The following is a 17343-nucleotide window of genomic DNA, read 5'->3' as shown; positions in this document are numbered from 1 at the left end:
CTTCACTTGTCAAGAGCCATGACCTGATTCCATTCAGTTCTGGATGCACATCTGGAGGAGTGCAGGACAGATTTACCAGAATGGGGTTTGTAGGGTTAAATTATGAGGACAGGTTGCATAAACATTGCTTGTTTGTCCTTAGAAGGTTGAGAGGGATGTAACTAAAGTTTAAAAGGATTTAATTGTGCAGATACAGGGGAGTTATTTCCTCTGACGAAGAAATCCAGAACAAGCAGAAACAATCTTAAAATCAGAGCTAGACAATTTAAGAGTGAAATAAAGAAGTCACATTCACAAAGGGTAATGGAAATCTAGCATTCCTCCATCAAAAGACTGTCGACTTTGGGTCAATTGAAATGTTCAAGACTGATATTGATAGGATTTTTACTTAGCAAGGAAATCAAGACATACAAATCAAAGGCAGCTCAACAGTAAGATATATAGTGAATCAGTAACCAGAAATTTACTTCAGCATTAACTGGTTTCATGCATTTAAGTAGTTAGTCGATCATAAAAATAATATAAAATACAAAAACCTACCAAGTAGCCTCTCCATGCCAGTCGTTTACCATTTTGCTTTTGTACTGCTGAAAGTGCGTCATCCACTAAAATAAAATGTTGAAACATTATCTCGCAACTTCCCTGATATATTTGAAACCTGTGATCCCCTTTATCTATTTTATTTTGGACAAAACAAGCATTCCATTATGTAAATGCACTGTAGAACGATTTAAAAGAATAATTGAGCTGGCTGCAGCAGCAGCAATTTTATGAAGGGGTTCATCACCTAATTTGCATTTCACATGCCAAAAGATATAATTTAGAAAGTAACAGCAATGGATCTGAATAAACTTGAATACAGTTCAAACTGCACTCGAAATTCAGTCACTGCTGCTATGAAGCCAAACGTATAAAGCAAGATCCCACAAAAGCAATGAAATGAATGACTTGTTCATTTGTTTTTTGTGCTATTGCTTGAGGGAAGAATGTTGGCCAGGACTCCAGAACTCCCTTATCTTTGAATATTTCAGTGGGATTTTAATAGTGGGGTAGCACGGTGGCACAGTGGTTAGCACTGCTGCCTCACAGTGCCAGGGACCTGGGTTTGATTCCCAGCTTGGGTCACTATCTGTGCGGAGTCTGCACATTCTCCCCGTATCTGCGTGGGTTTCCTCCAGGTGCTCCAGTTTCCTCCCACAGTTCAAAGATATGCGGGTTAGGTAGATTGGCCGTGCTAAATTGCCCCTTAGTGTCAGGGAGACTAGCTAGGGAAAATACATGGGTTATGGGGATAGGGCCTGGGTGGGATTGTGTTCGGTGCAGACTCAATGGGCCAAATGGCCTTCTCCTGCACTGTAGGATTCTATGAACAGGCAGATGTAGCCCCAATTTAGCATCTTATCCAAATGTCTACATGCTCTGTTTCAATCACCAAGTGATGTAGAGATGCCGGCGTTGGACTGGGGTAAACACAGTAAGAGTTTTAAGAACACCAGGTTAAAGTCCAACAGGTTTATTTGGTAGCAAATGCCATTAGCTTTCGGAGCGCTGCTCCTTCGTCAGATGGAGTGGATATCTGCAGATATCCACTCCATCTGCTGAAGGAGCAGCGCTCCGAAAGCTAATGGCATTTGCTAGCAAATAAACCTGTTGGACTTTAACCTGGTGTTCTTAAAACTCTTACTGTCAATTGCCAAGGACATACCACAGTTTCAAAACCCATGTAAAAAGATTTGGCTTGCACTGTTCTAAATCTTTTCCATTTAATCTCATATCTATGTCCCCTATGTATTTGACTTCTGTTTTTTTACAAATGAACTGGGCATTTTTTTCAGTGTATCAATTTAAACCAGAAGTCTTACATGTAGTGTAAAGCCATTCTTACCTTCTTTTTGATTATCAAACATAATTACAGTAATATTGGACGATGGGTTTTTTAGCTTTGGGATTTGTAAAACATGTTTGACAGCTTGAAAGTAAGGGTAGAGTGAAGGCAGTTCCTTGACTGTAATGTTTGCTGGCAAACTCGGATCCAAAACGATCATTGGTCCCTTCACACATTGTGACAACAAACATTCTGGCTGCTTCTCACTGTAATCAACAAATCTGCATTAATATAGTGTTGTTAACAAAGAATGTGCCAATTAGTAAGAAAGACATTTCCTACTCCATGTTCACTGCTTTAGTCCCTTCAGTTTTATTAAAAATATTTGTATCTACTGTTAGTTTTTTTGCAGGCAAATTTGATTTAACCCTTTTGCCAATCAATTTAGTACTTTACATTCCTATTTCAATCAGGACAATAAGACAACCTATTGCACTGATGTTTTCATTTCCACAGCAGCGCCAGCAGCCCTCAGATGACTTGTGCCTTATAGATCGTGAACAGGTTTTGGGGAATCAGGAGGAGACTTACTCGCTGCAGAATTCTCGGCCTCTGAACTGTCCTTGTCATCACAAAATTTATATGGCTAGTCCAGTTTAGTTTCTAGTCAATGGTAACCCCCCAAGATGTTGATCGTGGGGGATTCAGTAACACCTTCGAATATTCTGGGGCAGTGATTAGATTTTCTCTTGTTGGAGAGTCATCTTTGGCACTTGTGTGGTGTGAATGTTACTTGCCACTTGTCAGTCTAAACCTAAATATTGTCCAGGTCTTGCTGCATTTGGACATGGACTGCTTCAGTGTCTGAGGAGTCCTGAATGGTACTGAACATTGTGGAACATCAGCGAACATCTCCACTTCTGAGCAGATGATGGAAGGAAGGTCATTGGTGAAGCAACTGAAGATGTTTAGGCCTGGCAGGGTAGGAGGTTGGGGGCAGGGGGATTGGGTGGGGACGGGGGGGGGGGGGGGGGGGGGGGGGGGTGGGGGGGTGAGGGGGGAAGAGAGAAGAGGTGGAATGTTCTGTAGGACGGAGTCAGTCTGGGCCTTTACAATGGTTACCCAGAAGAGGTTTTAAGCCTAACTTTTTCTGGGTAATTATTTGTGTATCAGAACAGGACTCATCTGATGTTTGCAATTTAAATCACATTTTTACATGGTTCCCAGTACAGGGCAATTGCCCAGAGGAAATTTGTGCTTCTGGCCAATTGCTCGTACAAAATCCTTACCTGTGAATTTCCGAGAGGAATTCCTCAGCACAGTGGTACCCCCCGCAAATCCAACACTATGGAACTCAAAGGTTACGGATGATTGATTCATAGGAAAATAAAGTATAAAAATTGTCTTGAATACAGCATTTTGTGTTGTAATTATTCTTTGGTTTATTTTATTCATTTTATGGGATGTGGGCATTGCTGGCTAGGCCAGCATTTAATGTCCATCTCTAGTTGCCCTTTAGAAGGTGGTGGTGAGCTGCCTTATAGAACCACTGCAGTCCCTAAGGTGTAGGTACACCAACAGTGCTGTTAGGGATGGAATTCCTGGATTTTGACCCAGTGACAGTGAGAGAGTGGCGATATATTTTCAAGTCAGGATGGTGAGTGACTTAGAGGAGAACCTCCAGGTGGTGGTGTTCCCAGGTACCTGCTGCTCTTGTCCTTCTGGCTAGTAGTAGTCGTGGGTTTGGAAAGTGTTGCCTAAGGAACCATGGCGAGTTCCTGCAGTGCATCTTATAGGGTAGACACGGCTGCCACTGTTTGTCTGTGATGGAGGGATCGAATGCTTGTGAAAGAGGTAGCAATCAAGTGGACTGCTTTGTCCTGGATAGTGTCAAGCTTCTTGAGTATTATTGGAGATGTTTTCATCCAGGCAACTGGAGAGTATTCCATTACACTCCTTCGCCGCAAGATTCTAGCCTTTGACCTGCTCTGGTAGCCACAGTATTATATGGCTAGTCCAGACAGTTTCTGGTCAATAGTAACCCCCAAGGATGTTGATCGTGACCAAAAGGCTCCTCACTATGTCGCCTGCTAGTTTACTAAGAAAAAGTTTGGACACTCTCAAGTGTCCAAAGACTGTCAAATCTTCTCAAGTGTCACAGAATAGAAATCAATTACATCAGAGCCATCTCCAATAACCTCTGAGCCAAAGATCAGGATCTGTCAAAGCTAAGAAACTGCAATTGGCATTCAATAACTTGATTACCTGTCCTACTTATTCATAATATGTTAAACCTACACTGTGATAAAAATACATACTGTAAACCAGTTATAACACAATAAATTGCAACTCACAAAAAACTTTTCAAAGGTCTTTTGAAGTTTAGCATCAAATACAAGCTAATTACCTTTTTTTAGTGGCTTCTGTAGCATTTCCAAGACTTTCCCTAAAAAAAAAGAAAATGCTAACTTATTAATAGCAAAAACTGAAGAACCTATTTAGTTTAAATGATTATAGTAGCTGAGGCCATAACCAAAGGCTCAGTACCCTGGATTTATACTATAAAGACTACCATAAATGTTATTCTTAGATCTGCTATTAATTTGAAACATTCTTAAAAATCATATGGTCATTACCCTGAAATGTGAACACTGATGAAAATTACTGGAACACAACTCACTTCCACACCAGTGACTGCTGCCACAGATCATTTCACAGCAGTGTTCCGTCTATTTGTACTTTAAAATACATCGGTGTGAAATATTAAATACAGATTTTTATTGATAGTGAAAGGTGAAGGCAAGGTTGATACCACTATTCAAAGTTCTGTAAAGAAGCTGACCAAAATTCAGTGTCCGTCTTTTGTTGAAATCAAGAATTTTTAATTCAAAGGAGGTATGGGGTATGGTCTTGTTCTAGGCTAGGTTGCTTCGTGACATAATCAACAGCGAGTAGTGCTGTGAATCCCAGAATCTCCCTGCAGCAGCAGGCTAGGTTTAGAGTAGATCTGGGGTGACCATTTGAACCTGTGGAAACCTTGCTCGCAGCTGGGTATCTACAGTGATGCCATTTTAAAGCCATACCTTCTGTTGATTTTAATTGAGTCGCATTGAGAACAATGACTATTCTCCCAAAATGATTGCACAGACTAGGGTCAGACCTTATACATAGTAAGTTAAAGAACTGCTTTCCCCCCAAAACTTTTAACTATAATTTAACAGGTCTATTTTTTCAGTGTAAGTTGGGAGTCCTTCCCCAGGTATTGATGCTGACCCTTAAAGAAAATCATTCCCTCAGATAATCATGAATCCAAAGTTGAGGCTTTGTCATTTGAACTTACCTGCCTCGGTTGAAAAGATATACTAGGCTTTAAGCTCCACATTTACCCCAAGGGATTGGATTGAATCTGATTCAGTTTTAACAGTACTTGCTGCTGGTTGATCCTTTTAATTTATTCTCAGATGGGGATGTCTCTGGCAAATATTACCTCATGCAGCTGTCTAGGCAGCTTCAGAGGACAGCTAAGAGTCAACAAGTTTGGTGCAGAGTCCCAAACCAGAGAGGCAAGCAGATTGCTTTCTCTAAGGGTCATTAGTGAAATAATTGGTTCACCACAATCCATCTGTTTCATGGTCCCTTTAATTTGAAACTCTCAAATTTAGTGTTTGAACTATTAGTTTGCATTATTAGTCCAGGCTTCACTGATTACTAGTCCAGTAACATAACTTATCTCAGATCTATACAGAAGACTGGGCAGTGAAAAGAGGGGAATTCAAAATTTGCAAACCACTGCCAAAAAAATTCAGAAATTGGAAGAAAAACACACTTCAATGTACGCTGGTCTTTCTTCATCTGTTCCCTCACTTCATGTAGTTCCTTCAGTAAACCTGGGTCTGTACCATTCACCCATGTGTAGACTACATCAATTGGCATTGGCAGACATAACCTAATATATACAAAAATAGTATTAGAGTAGTTAATCTTATTCTGTTCCAATTAACTAAATATATACTTGCATAACAGATATTGTAACTCACATTTGTCCGACAGGCATGTTGAAAAAACCCTCACTGTAAAATACATTCACACAGATTCCATATACAGTATCGTGCAATCAACTTTGACAAGCATTTAAACTGACTGACAATTCAGCTTCTTTTCTGTAACTGAAAGGGCTGCAAGGTCAATCATTTTAAGTACATTTCAGTTGATGCAGTCTAATTACAGTACAACCTAGAAGTTGTTCTCTCCTTAAAGCAAAGGTAACAAAGCTGCACATACAAATTTTGTTAGCTCAGTTCTAATAAATTTGAATACCTTGCCTGAAGCATTCTTTCAACAATTAACATATCCTGGTACATTGGAGATCAAAGCTATCCTTATTATGTCAGGAATGGCACTGACAAATGCTAAGCAAATCTCCTTGTTTTCCATTCTTACCAAATGCTTTCAACGCACCCTCAAACCATTCATACATTGTGAACTTTATTTTTTCTGCATCCAACACCTGTACGGTCTCCATGCTTGCCAATTTTAAACTGCACGTCTATTGGTGCAAAGCTAAAACCACCTTACACAGCAACTGGCATCAGCTGAGGCTTAGTGGCAGCAATCTTGTCTGAGTCAGAGTGCTATGGATTCAAGTCACACTCCAGAGGCTGAACTGCAAATTTTAGGCTATGCTTTGGAGTAGTACTGAGGGGGGACTGTGATGTCATAGGCACTGTCGTCCAATGGGACATTAACTAAGGTTCTCCTTCCAAGTAGAAGTGGAAGATCCCATTATTTCAAAGAGCAAGGGAGCTCTCCCAGGTGTCCTGGCCAATATGTATGCCTCAACCAACAGATTACCTGATCAGTATTACACTGCAGTTTGTGGAAGCTTGCTGTCTGCTGATTGGCTGTTGCATTTCCTACATCACAACAATAACTACACTTCAAAAGTACTTAATTGGCTATATAGCACTTTGGCACATTGAGGTCATAAAAGCTGTGATATAAATACAAGTCCTCCTTTAAAGTTCCAATTTAACCCATACATGTATTTATGCACTAAATGTAGGTTCACATCTTCCTTTCACCCATTTCCAACAAACAGATGCATTTTCGTCTGGCCATGAGTTCTGAAAGTGCATTATTTTCAGTGCTAAAGAACAAGCTGATGTGTCTCCTTGATGACCGAATCACCCAATAAACCGCTCAACAAACCCATTATCTAAAACAGATAAGGGAGATCAAACAGGTTTACAGAGTTGTGAGCCTCCAAACAAGTTGTAACAAGTTTAATCCTTGCATTTGCAATCTGAAATGTTCTAACCAAGCAATCAAGAAGCAGCGGAAACTAATGTACTTTACCTATTTTGGAAAGATTTTCCAGCTACATTATCACGATAAGAATCAAACATGACATGATATTGATCTCGGCTCCATTCCAAGACAACCTAGAAAGAATAAAATTGAAAAATTGGATTTTCTTTTGCTTTGTACATTAACATTTTCCTGTACAGTTCGATATCATCCTAATAAGAAAGTAGTCCTAAAGGAACAAATGCATGGGGACTGAACTAAATATTTCCTGAGCTGTAAACAATTACACAATGTTACTCAAATTTATTGAATTGGTTGCAACTGTTACTAATATAGATTATTTTTCAACTCAACAATATGTAGAACATAAACGTAAAAATTAGGAGCTGGAGTAGGTCATCAGCCCTTCGGGCCTGCTCCGCCATTCAATATGATCATAGCTTCTCCTCTATCTCAATGCCATATTCCCGCTTTCTCCCCATAACCTTTAGTGCCATTAAAATCTAAAACGTTATCTATCTCTTTTCTTGAATACATTTTGACTTGACCTCCACAGCCTTCTGTGGTAGAGTGCGATTGAGTACTCTCCACTTGCCTGGATAAGTACAGCTCCTACAACATCCAGGCCAAAGCAGCCTGCTTGATAGATACCGCATCCACCATTGTCAACATCCGCTCCCTTCATCAGATGGACTGCAGTAATTTTCAAGACTTTTGGAACAGCATCTTCCAAATTCACAACCTCTCACATAGAAGGACAAACAGCAGAATGTGCTGGGAACACTACCACTTCAACTTCCCTTCCTAGCCATACAGCCTTTCAAGTTGGAACCATATTGCCATTCCTTCACTCTCTCAGGGTCAAATTCCTAGACCTCCCTCCCTAATAGCACTGTAGATATATCTAAACTACATGAAGACAGCACACCACCACCTTTTCAAGGGCAATTTGGTAAGAGCGATAAAATCTGGCCTCACCAGCAACACCTGCATCCCATGAAAGATTTTTTAAGAAAATGATATCCTTTTGTACCCTAACATAGGAACTTAAGAACAGGAGGCCATTTCATCTTCAGCCCATTCCGCCACCATTCAATGAGATCATGGCAGATCTGTCACCTAGCTTCATAGCCCTGCTCTTGTCCCATATCCTTTGATAATTTTTTTTGCCAAAACTATCTCAAGTTTTCAAATTAACAATTCATCTAGCATCTGCTCCTCCAGGTGCTCCAGTTTCCTCCCACAGTCAAAAAGACATGCTGGTTAGGCATTGTGTGGAGATGCCGGCGTTGGACTGGGGTAAACACAGTAAGAAGTTTAACAACACCAGGTTAAAGTCCAACAGGTTTATTTGGTAGCAAAAGCCACAGCTTTTGCTACCAAATAAACCTGTTGGACTTTAACCTGGTGTTGTTAAACTTCTTACTGGGTTAGGCATTGGCCATGCTAATTCTCCTTCAGTGTACCCAAACAAGCGCCGGAGTGCGGCGACTAGGGGATTTTCACAGTAACTTCATCTTAGTGTTAATGTAAGCCTACTTGTGGCACTAATAAACTTTTAAATGAGATATCCAAACTTCTATGACTGTTTGTATAAAGAGCACTTCCTAATTTTATTCCTGAAAAGTTTTGCTCTATTTTTTTGACTGTGCCTCCTTATCCCAGGCTCGAAATGAGCAGAACTAGTTTCTCTCTATCTACTCTATCCATTCCCCTTAAAATCTTGAAACCTTTGATCAAGAAAACTTTAACTATCTAAATTCTATGGTATACAACCAGTTTGTGTAACCTCTCCTCATACTTTGACATGGAGTCCAGTATTAATCAGGTAAATCTACCTGCCCTCCCTCCAAGGCCTATCCCTCTTAACTGATGCCCAGTTCTGACAAAAGGCTACTAATCTGAAACATTAACTTTGTTTCCTACTCCATAGCTGCTGCCAGTCATGCTGAGTGTATCCAACATTTCCTGCTTTTTATTTCAGAAGTGGTCAAGATTCCATTGAATTCACAACTACGAAATGTACACAAAAGGAGTTCATATCTTTAATTTATGAGCTATGTAATGATGTGGGGAACACTATAACTTCAAATATATAGAAGTCCAAAAAAAATCAAACGAACATTGACAAATGGATTCAAGAAGAATCATCCAGACTTGAAACATTAACTCTTGTTTCTCTCTCCACAGATGCTGCCAGCCCTGCTGAGTATCCCCAGCATTTTCTGTTTATATTTCAGAAACTAAAAGGGAGATATCAGTATAAGGTCTTCAGCTACATAACTAACAATAAAAACCCACATTTCTATGCTACATTTCTGTAATTAATTACTGAAATTACAGTACATTCAGCTGCAAAAACTACAAGAGTCGCACCTCTAGAATAATTATGCAGTTATGGGTGGTATATTCAGCCAAATCTGCACACAGTGGCTTATTAGGTTTATAGGTATATATAATTTCACAAGTTACTTACCTCTCCAAACTGAAAGGCAGATACAATCATGAGCACTAATCCTCCAAAGCAGAGGTAAAGGCCATACTGATGGGACAGACAGGTGTAGGTCTGCCTCTGAACCAACTTCAACAATGAATTGAGGATCATGGCCAACCTGACATACTCCTGGTGCACACACGCAACCAGAGTCACAAACTCATCTACAGCAAGGGCAGATCACTGGAGAGACAAAAGAACACAAATATAACGACACTGAAATATGCTAGAGTTACAACATAATGAAACATCCCGAACACTGTGGCATGTGCTTAAGATTGACAATCATTCATACCAGCTTAGCTCACAAGTTAAATACACACCTTTCAGCAAACAGAATATAAAAACATATGCAACATGAAAACAGCAGATGAAAAAACATTAAAATCACATTTCCCAAATGGCAAGAAACATGCACTGTACACAAAATTGAATGAAAACAGGATTGAAATTGCTAAAAAAAAATTGATGTGAAATGCAACAAATGCAGTATCTGTGTAAGTATAACACCGGCATCTCCACATCATAAGTATAACTTAGCAGACTAAATATAATGCAAAATTAAGAACAAGCCTTTTAGTTACTGCATGTACTTTCAAATATTTACTATGCCACGACCACTTGTCAGGTTCTTTCCCTTCTGCCAAATCTTGATCAATCAAGCTACGTTTTAAATAACTCGGGTTGTACTTCGCTAACGTCACTCAGTGGGAGCCAGAGCTGTGCTGTTAGAAATAGGTACAATAAGCCAGTTCTGTTGAGGCTGACACCAATATTAAACTGCATCAATGGCAATCTCAGAAGTAAGTGTCGCAGAGTGGCCAACTACATTCAAAACGTAGAATGTTCTTACAAGCTGTGTCCAGAAGTATCCAAATATAATTAAATAATCTACGAGATTTGCTAACTTTCGAAACATTATGAGTTGTAAGTTGCTGATTCGTTTCATTGTATTTGAAAAAAACCTTAGAGATAAGATTATTCGCCACATCAAAGCACAATACACCATGGTTGTCATCTTTACTATTCTATCATCCAACTGCACTTGGAACACCCCTATTTTGTTTTATATTTCCCTGCCCCGCAGGATATGCTAAACATTCAAACAACAAGGTGACCTGTTTTCATTGATAATGGATCAAAAATCACTGGCATAAAGAATTCTCAGAAAATCCCATAACCCTATTTAAGAAAATTAGTTTGATTTATTTCGCCAACATAAACCAGTGCCTTAATTTATATTTTATCCTTTTTATGCTGAAGGTCAGTCTTGATGCCTTCTCAGTACCCTTTCCAATGTATTAATTCAATCTCAGACCCACAATTGGATTGGCAATTTGTGACACCATAACACCATCTTTCCAGCAAGACTGGAATTCAAAATCTTTTATCCAAACATGCAGGGAAATTTCAAATGTTTATAAAGCACAGATGTCAGAATTTCATTTGATTTGTCACATGTATTAGTATACAGTGAAAAGTATTTGTGCGCACTATACAGACAAACATACTGCTCATAAGGAGTGGGTGCGGAATATAGTATTGCCGTTATAGATAGTTTGAAAAGAAAATTCAGCTTAACATATCAGGTCCATTCAGGGAAGAAGCGGTTCTTGAGTTGGTTTGTACGTGACCTCAGACTTTTGTATCTTTTACCAGATGGAAGAAGGTGAAAGAAAGTATGTCCGGGACGCGTGGGGTCCTTGATTATGCTGGCTACCTTTCTAAGGCAGTGGGAAGTGTAGACGGAGTCAATGCATGGGAGGCTGGTTTGCGTGATGGATTGGACTACATTCACAACCCTTTCTAGTTTCTTGCGGTCTTGGTCTGAGCAGAAGCCATACCAAGCTGTGACACATCCAGATAGGATGCTGATTATAGTACATCTGGTGAGAGTCCTGTGTATCCAACACAGTTAGATCAAATCCCTGAGCACATTTTGAACCAGGATTGGTACTGCACTGGAGTTATGCTGCAAGCAGAGCTGCGAGACTAGACTTCCAAGGAGTCTGAAGTAGTTACTATACAGAAAAGTTAGACCCAACTTCAACTCATATCGCAACTTTAGCATGACTGTAAAAGCTGCTTTGCAGTAAAGCAAAATTCCAGAATACATACATACAGGGAGCGAAGAAAATCAAACAGTTTAGTCTTATTTGTGCACTGTATAGTTCTATAAATCACAGCCAACTTCCTAGCTACATATTCTCACATTGGTTAATTGGGGGAATGGCCACATTTAAAGATCTGGCCTTCTAGTTCTGCAAAACTCAGTTCCACTTGCAATTACATTTCCTATTTACTGATTCGTACTGTTTAAATTCTGGGCATCTAGGATTGTGAAATGTCCATTCTTAACATTGTCTCATTGCTAGATAGATCCTAAACCAGATACATTAAGATTCATCTTGAGATTTTCACAATATTGGGAACACTGGTTTAAACCTTCCAAATTCCTGAAGCTCCAGAACATACTTATGAAACCCTCAAGAAAAATCTTGGGTTCTCCTATTCGATAGCACATTTGAACTATAGCTTTACCATTGGGACATGGTAAGGTATACAGCAATAGCCATGTCCAGTATGTAGCAATCCAGACTCCCAAGGAGCCAGTCATCCATCTGTTTTGATCATAAATCGGTTCCCGTGTTGAACCAGACATGTGTGTCTAAAGAGTGAGTTCCTAAGACCTTGTGGACTCTTTATACCCCAGCTATCATTAATGTAAAATACATTTAAAAAGCGGACACAGCTGGTAAATTCTTCAAATGTAACACAGGCTTGATAGCATTGCTAAGGAGCAGAGGTAGGTTAATATTTTGTGCACAGTTCATCCATCAGTTGCAAAAATTTAAAAGAGAGAAACTTGCTGCGCAGTGATAGCATTCTGTATTTTAATTTTTAAATTCTTAATTACAGTCATCTTTTCCTCCCTTTTTAGTTCAAAAGAAAAGCAGAAAGTAATGAGCTCTTTCTGCAGCATATTGCCACCAATGCTCAGCTTGGTAAGACCAGGCACGCAGAGCAGTAACAATGCTAATGTAGCCTTAAACTGCGCAGGAATTGATAGACTGAACAGCGAGACCTTACTCCACCACGGGCCATACCTCATTTTTTCACCTCCCCCCATCCTTACTATTCACCCATTCCTTAATTTACCGAGGTAGAGGTTCACCGGGATGTTGCCTGGGATGGAGCATTTGAGCTATAAGGAAAGACTAGATACGCTTGGATTATTTTCTTTAGAGCAGAGAAGGCTAAGGGGGAACATGATTGAGGTGTACAAGTTTATGAAGGATATGGACAGGGTGAGTCAGGAGCAGCTGTTTCCCTTGGTTGAGGGGTCAGCCACAAGGGGCAAGGGCAGGAGGTTCAAAGGGGATTTGAGAAAAAACCTCTTCATTCAGAGGGTTGTGGGAATCAGAAATACTCTGCCTGGGAAGGTCGAGGCCAGAAACCTTACATTTAAAAAATATTTGGATGAGCACTTGAAATATAATATTCAATATTGCAGGAAAATGGGATCAGTGTGCCTTTAGTGGTAGGTATTGTCTGTGCAGAATCGAAGGGCTGAAAGGCCTTTTCTGCACTGAATGACTACGAGAACAATAACTCATTACCATTTCTTCCCACAATGACTCTGCCATTCTCTCCATCCCTTGAACTGTTATTCCACCCTCTTCCCACCCCAAGGCCTTGCAATTTCCCCCTCTTTAACAACTCCAAACCTCACCATTCCACACTCCCCCAATCCAGACACCTACCCGACTTGCTAATCCCCAAACCGACACACCTTGAGACACTAAGGGGCAATTTAGCATGGCCAATCCACCTAACTTGCACATCTTGCGAACTGTGGGAGGAAACCGGAGCACCCGGAGGAAACCCATGCAGACACGGGGAGAATGTGCAAACTCCACACAGTGACCCAAGCCAGGAATCGAGCGCTGTGAGGCAGCAGTGCGAACCACTGTGCCCCCATTCCACACCCTCAGCGCTGCCATTCCCTCCTCCTCCCCACCTCAGCCCTGCCATTCAGTCCTCTCCATCCCCCAGCCCCGCCATTCTCCCCCCCCAGACCCGCCATTCTCCCCGCCCAAGCCCCGCCATTCTCCCCCCTCCCAAGCCCCGCCATTCTCCCCCCCCCAAGCCCCACCATCCCCCCCCCGCCCCGCCATCCCCCCCCATAGCCCCGACATCACCCACCCAGTGCCGCCATTCTCCCCCCGCACCCCGCCATTCCCTCCCCCCCCAGTGCCGCCATTCTCCCCCCGCACCCCGCCATTCCCTCCCCCCCAGTCCCGCCATTTCCCCCCTCCCCCCCCAGTCCCGCCATTTCCCCCCTCCCCCCCCAGTCCCGCCATTTCCCCCCTCCCCCCCCCAGTCCCGCCATTTCCCCCTCCCCCCCCAGCCCCGCCATTTCCCCCCTCCCCCCCCAGCCCCGCCATTTCCCCCTCCCCCCCCGCCATTTCCCCCCTCCCCCCCCCAGCCAATTCCCCCTCCCCCCCCCAGCCCCGCCAATTCCCCCTCCCTCCCTCCCCCCCCCCCCCAGCCCCGCCAATTCCCCCTCCCTCCCTCCCCCCCCCAGCCCCGCCAATTCCCCCCTCCCTCCCCCCCCCGCCCCGCCAATTCCCCCTCCCCCCCCCCCCCCAGCCCCGCCAATTCCCCCTCCCTCCCTCCCCCCCCCCCCCCAGCCCCGCCAATTTCCCCTCCCTCCCTCCCCCCCCCCCAGCCCCGGCAATTCCCCCTCCCTCCCTCCCCCCCCCCCAGCCCCGCCAATTCCCCCCCCAGCCCCGCCAATTCCCCCTCCCTCCCCCCCCCCAGCCCCGCCAATTCCCCCTCCCTCCCTCCCTCCCCCCCAGCCCCGCCAATTCCCCCTCCCTCCCTCCCCCCCCCAGCCCCGCCAATTCCCCCTCCCTCCCTCCCCCCCCAGCCCCGCCAATTCCCCCTCCCTCCCTTCCTCAGCCCCGCCAATTCCCCCTCCCTCCCTCCCCCCCCCAGCCCCGCCAATTCCCCTCCCTCCCCCCCCCAGCCCCGCCAATTCCCCCTCCCTCCCTCCCTCCCCCCCCCAGCCCCGCCAATTCCCCCCTCCCTCCCTCCTCCCCCCCCCAGCCCCGCCAATTCCCCCTCTCCCCTCCCCCCCCCCCCCAGCCCCGCCAATTCCCCCTCCCTCCCTCCCCCCCCCAGCCCCGCCAATTCCCCCCTCCCCCCCCCAATTCCCCCTCCCTCCCCCCCCAGCCCCGCCAATTCCCCCTCCTCCCCCCCCCAGCCCCGCCAATTCCCCCTCCCTCCCCCCCCCCCCCCCCCCCAGCCCCGCCAATTCCCCTCCCTCCCCCCCCCCCCCCCCCAGCCCCGCCAATTCCCCCTCCCCCCCCCCAATTCCCCCTCCCTCCCCCCCCAGCCCCGCCAATTCCCCCTCCCTCCCCCCCCCCAGCCCCGCCAATTCCCTCCCTCCCCCCCCCCGCCCCGCCAATTCCCCCTCCCTCCCCCCCCCCCCCCAGCCCCGCCAATTCCCCCTCCCTCCCCCCCAGCCCCGCCAATTCCCCCTCCCTCCCCCCCCCCCCCCAGCCCCGCCAATTCCCCCTCCCCCCCCCCCCCCAGCCCCGCCAATTCCCCCTCCCCCCCCCCAATTCCCCTCCCTCCCCCCCAATTCCCCCTCCCTCCCCCCATTCCCCTCCCTCCCCCCAATTCCCCTCCCTCCCCCCCCAGCCCCGCCAATTCCCCCTCCCTCCCCCCCAGCCCCGCCAATTCCCCCTCCCTCCCCCCCCAGCCCCGCCAATTCCCCCTCCCTCCCCCCCCAGCCCCGCCAATTCCCCCTCCCTCCCCCCCCCAGCCCCGCCAATTCCCCCTCCCTCCCCCCCCCCAGCCCCGCCAATTCCCCCTCCCTCCCCCCCCCCCAGCCCCGCCAATTCCCCCTCCCCCCCCCCCCCCCCCAGCCCCGCCAATTCCCCCTCCCCCCCCCCCCCCAGCCCCGCCAATTCCCCCTCCCCCCCCCCCCCCCAGCCCCGCCAATTCCCCCTCCCCCCAGCCCCGCCACGCCACGCCATTTCCTCCTCCACACAATCCTTTCAGCAGTTCCCTTAGGCCGAGTCGGGGACGGGTTTGCAGCGACAATATTGTATTTAGAGATAGAGTTTGGTGTGTGCAGACTTGCCTCAGACGGTTGACCGCTGGGCTCGAGGCCAGGCTAACCGAAGCTGCCCGCGCGCCGCATTCAAACGGCGCCAGCATTCTAACCCGGCTGCCGGCCACCACAAGGCACGTGACCGGGCCCCGGACACCGCGGGAAATGCGCACGCGCCATGCCAGACACACCAACACCCCCGGGCAGCGCGCGTGCGCCATGGCCGGCACACCAACACCCCCGGGCAGCGCGCGTGCGCCATGGCCGGCACACCAACACCCCCGGGCAGTGCGCGTGCGCCTTGACCGGCACACCAACACCGCCGGGCAGCGCGCGTGCGCTCTGGCCGGCACCCCAACAACCCGGGCAGCGCGCGTGCGCTCTGGCCGGCACCCCAACAACCCGGGCAGCGCGCGTGCGCTCCGGCCGACACACCACAACCCGGGCAGCGCGCGTGCGCTCCGGCCGGGACACCAACAACCCGGGCAGCGCGCGTGCGCTCCGGCCGGCACACCAACAACCCGGGCAGCGCGCGTGCGCTCCGGCCGGCACACCAACAACCCGGGAATGCGCATGGACAAACAGGTCTCTGAAGCTTTGGTTTGTGGGCGGGGTTTATTGGTAAAGTTAGTCCCCCTGGTTAAAAGCAAATTACTGCAGATGCTGGAATCTGAAACCAAAAGAGAGAAAACACTGAAAAATCTTAGCAGGTCTGGCAGCATCTGTAAGGAGTTAAAAGAGCTGACCTTTCAAGTCCAGATGACCCTTTGACTCTTTGAGTCTACCTGTTTACCAATGTTTAAGCACCCATTTACAGAGTAGGAGGCAATAGTATATTGGCATTGTCACTGGACTATTAATCCAGAGCCCAAGGTAATGCCGAGGACTCGGATGAAATCTGAATTCAATAAAAATCTGGAATTAAAAGTTTACTGGTGACTTCTTGCGAGCTGTCCCCAGCCTAACTTCTATTTCTATTTTTTATTCTCATTATATTAAGTTGATCTTTCTCTACACCCGAGCTATGACTGTAACACTACATTCTGCACCCTCTCCTTTCCTTCTCTATGAACGGTATGCTTTGTCTTTATAGCGCCCAAGAAACAATACTCTTCACTGTATACTAATACATGTGACAATAATAAATCAAATCAAATCAAAAGATCACCATGACAAATATTTGTCATTTGTTGTAACATCCCATCTGGTTCACTAATATCCCTGAGGGAAGGAAATCTCGTGCTTATCCATTCTGACTCCAGAGTCACAGCAATGTGGGTGACTCTGAAATATCCTCTCAGACCACATAGTCCAAGGGCAAATAGGGATGGGCAATAAATGCTGGCCCAGCCAGCGACACCCACATCCCATGAATAAAATAAAACAAGAGGTGGCACAACACCAATCCAAATTTAAACTCACACCTCTAGTGTAATAACATTTCTCAAGGCTCTTTGTAGGAACAATATAGAGTAAAGTGAAAACGGAATAAAAGGGACAAACAGTAATGTGGATGCAATTGGCTGAGTAATAGGAAACTGAGAATAATAGTTTATGGATATTTTTCAAACTGGAGGAAGGTTTGTAGTGGAG

The 17343-nt window shown here is 45.7% G+C and overlaps 1 protein-coding gene across 2 annotated transcripts in view; it reads right to left on the bottom strand.

Annotated features, from left to right (window-relative positions):
* Positions 1–15910, bottom strand: part of gnptab (N-acetylglucosamine-1-phosphate transferase subunits alpha and beta) — a 76743-nt gene extending 60833 nt beyond the window's left edge. Inside the window, exons 1-7 of one of the 2 annotated variants that reach the window (XM_078219526.1) lie at positions 15781–15910; positions 9609–9809; positions 7181–7266; positions 5652–5771; positions 4233–4271; positions 1886–2091; positions 541–605 (exon numbers count right to left, since the gene is read on the bottom strand). In XM_078219526.1, coding sequence (XP_078075652.1) covers positions 541–605; positions 1886–2091; positions 4233–4271; positions 5652–5771; positions 7181–7266; positions 9609–9737 — 645 coding nt within the window. In that variant the 5' untranslated portion in view covers positions 9738–9809; positions 15781–15910. Of the gene's footprint in view, positions 1–540; positions 606–1885; positions 2092–4221; positions 4272–5651; positions 5772–7180; positions 7267–9608; positions 9810–15780 lie in introns of those variants that run through there. The other variant, XM_078219527.1, reaches the window with a different exon arrangement.
* Positions 15911–17343: the final 1433 nt, after the last annotated feature.

Source organism: Mustelus asterias, chromosome 9, assembly GCF_964213995.1.
Source record: "Mustelus asterias chromosome 9, sMusAst1.hap1.1, whole genome shotgun sequence".
Taxonomy (NCBI): Eukaryota; Metazoa; Chordata; class Chondrichthyes; order Carcharhiniformes; family Triakidae; genus Mustelus; species Mustelus asterias.
Note: the sequence above shows the minus strand (reverse complement) of the source record. Positions and strands in the feature narration are given on the sequence as shown.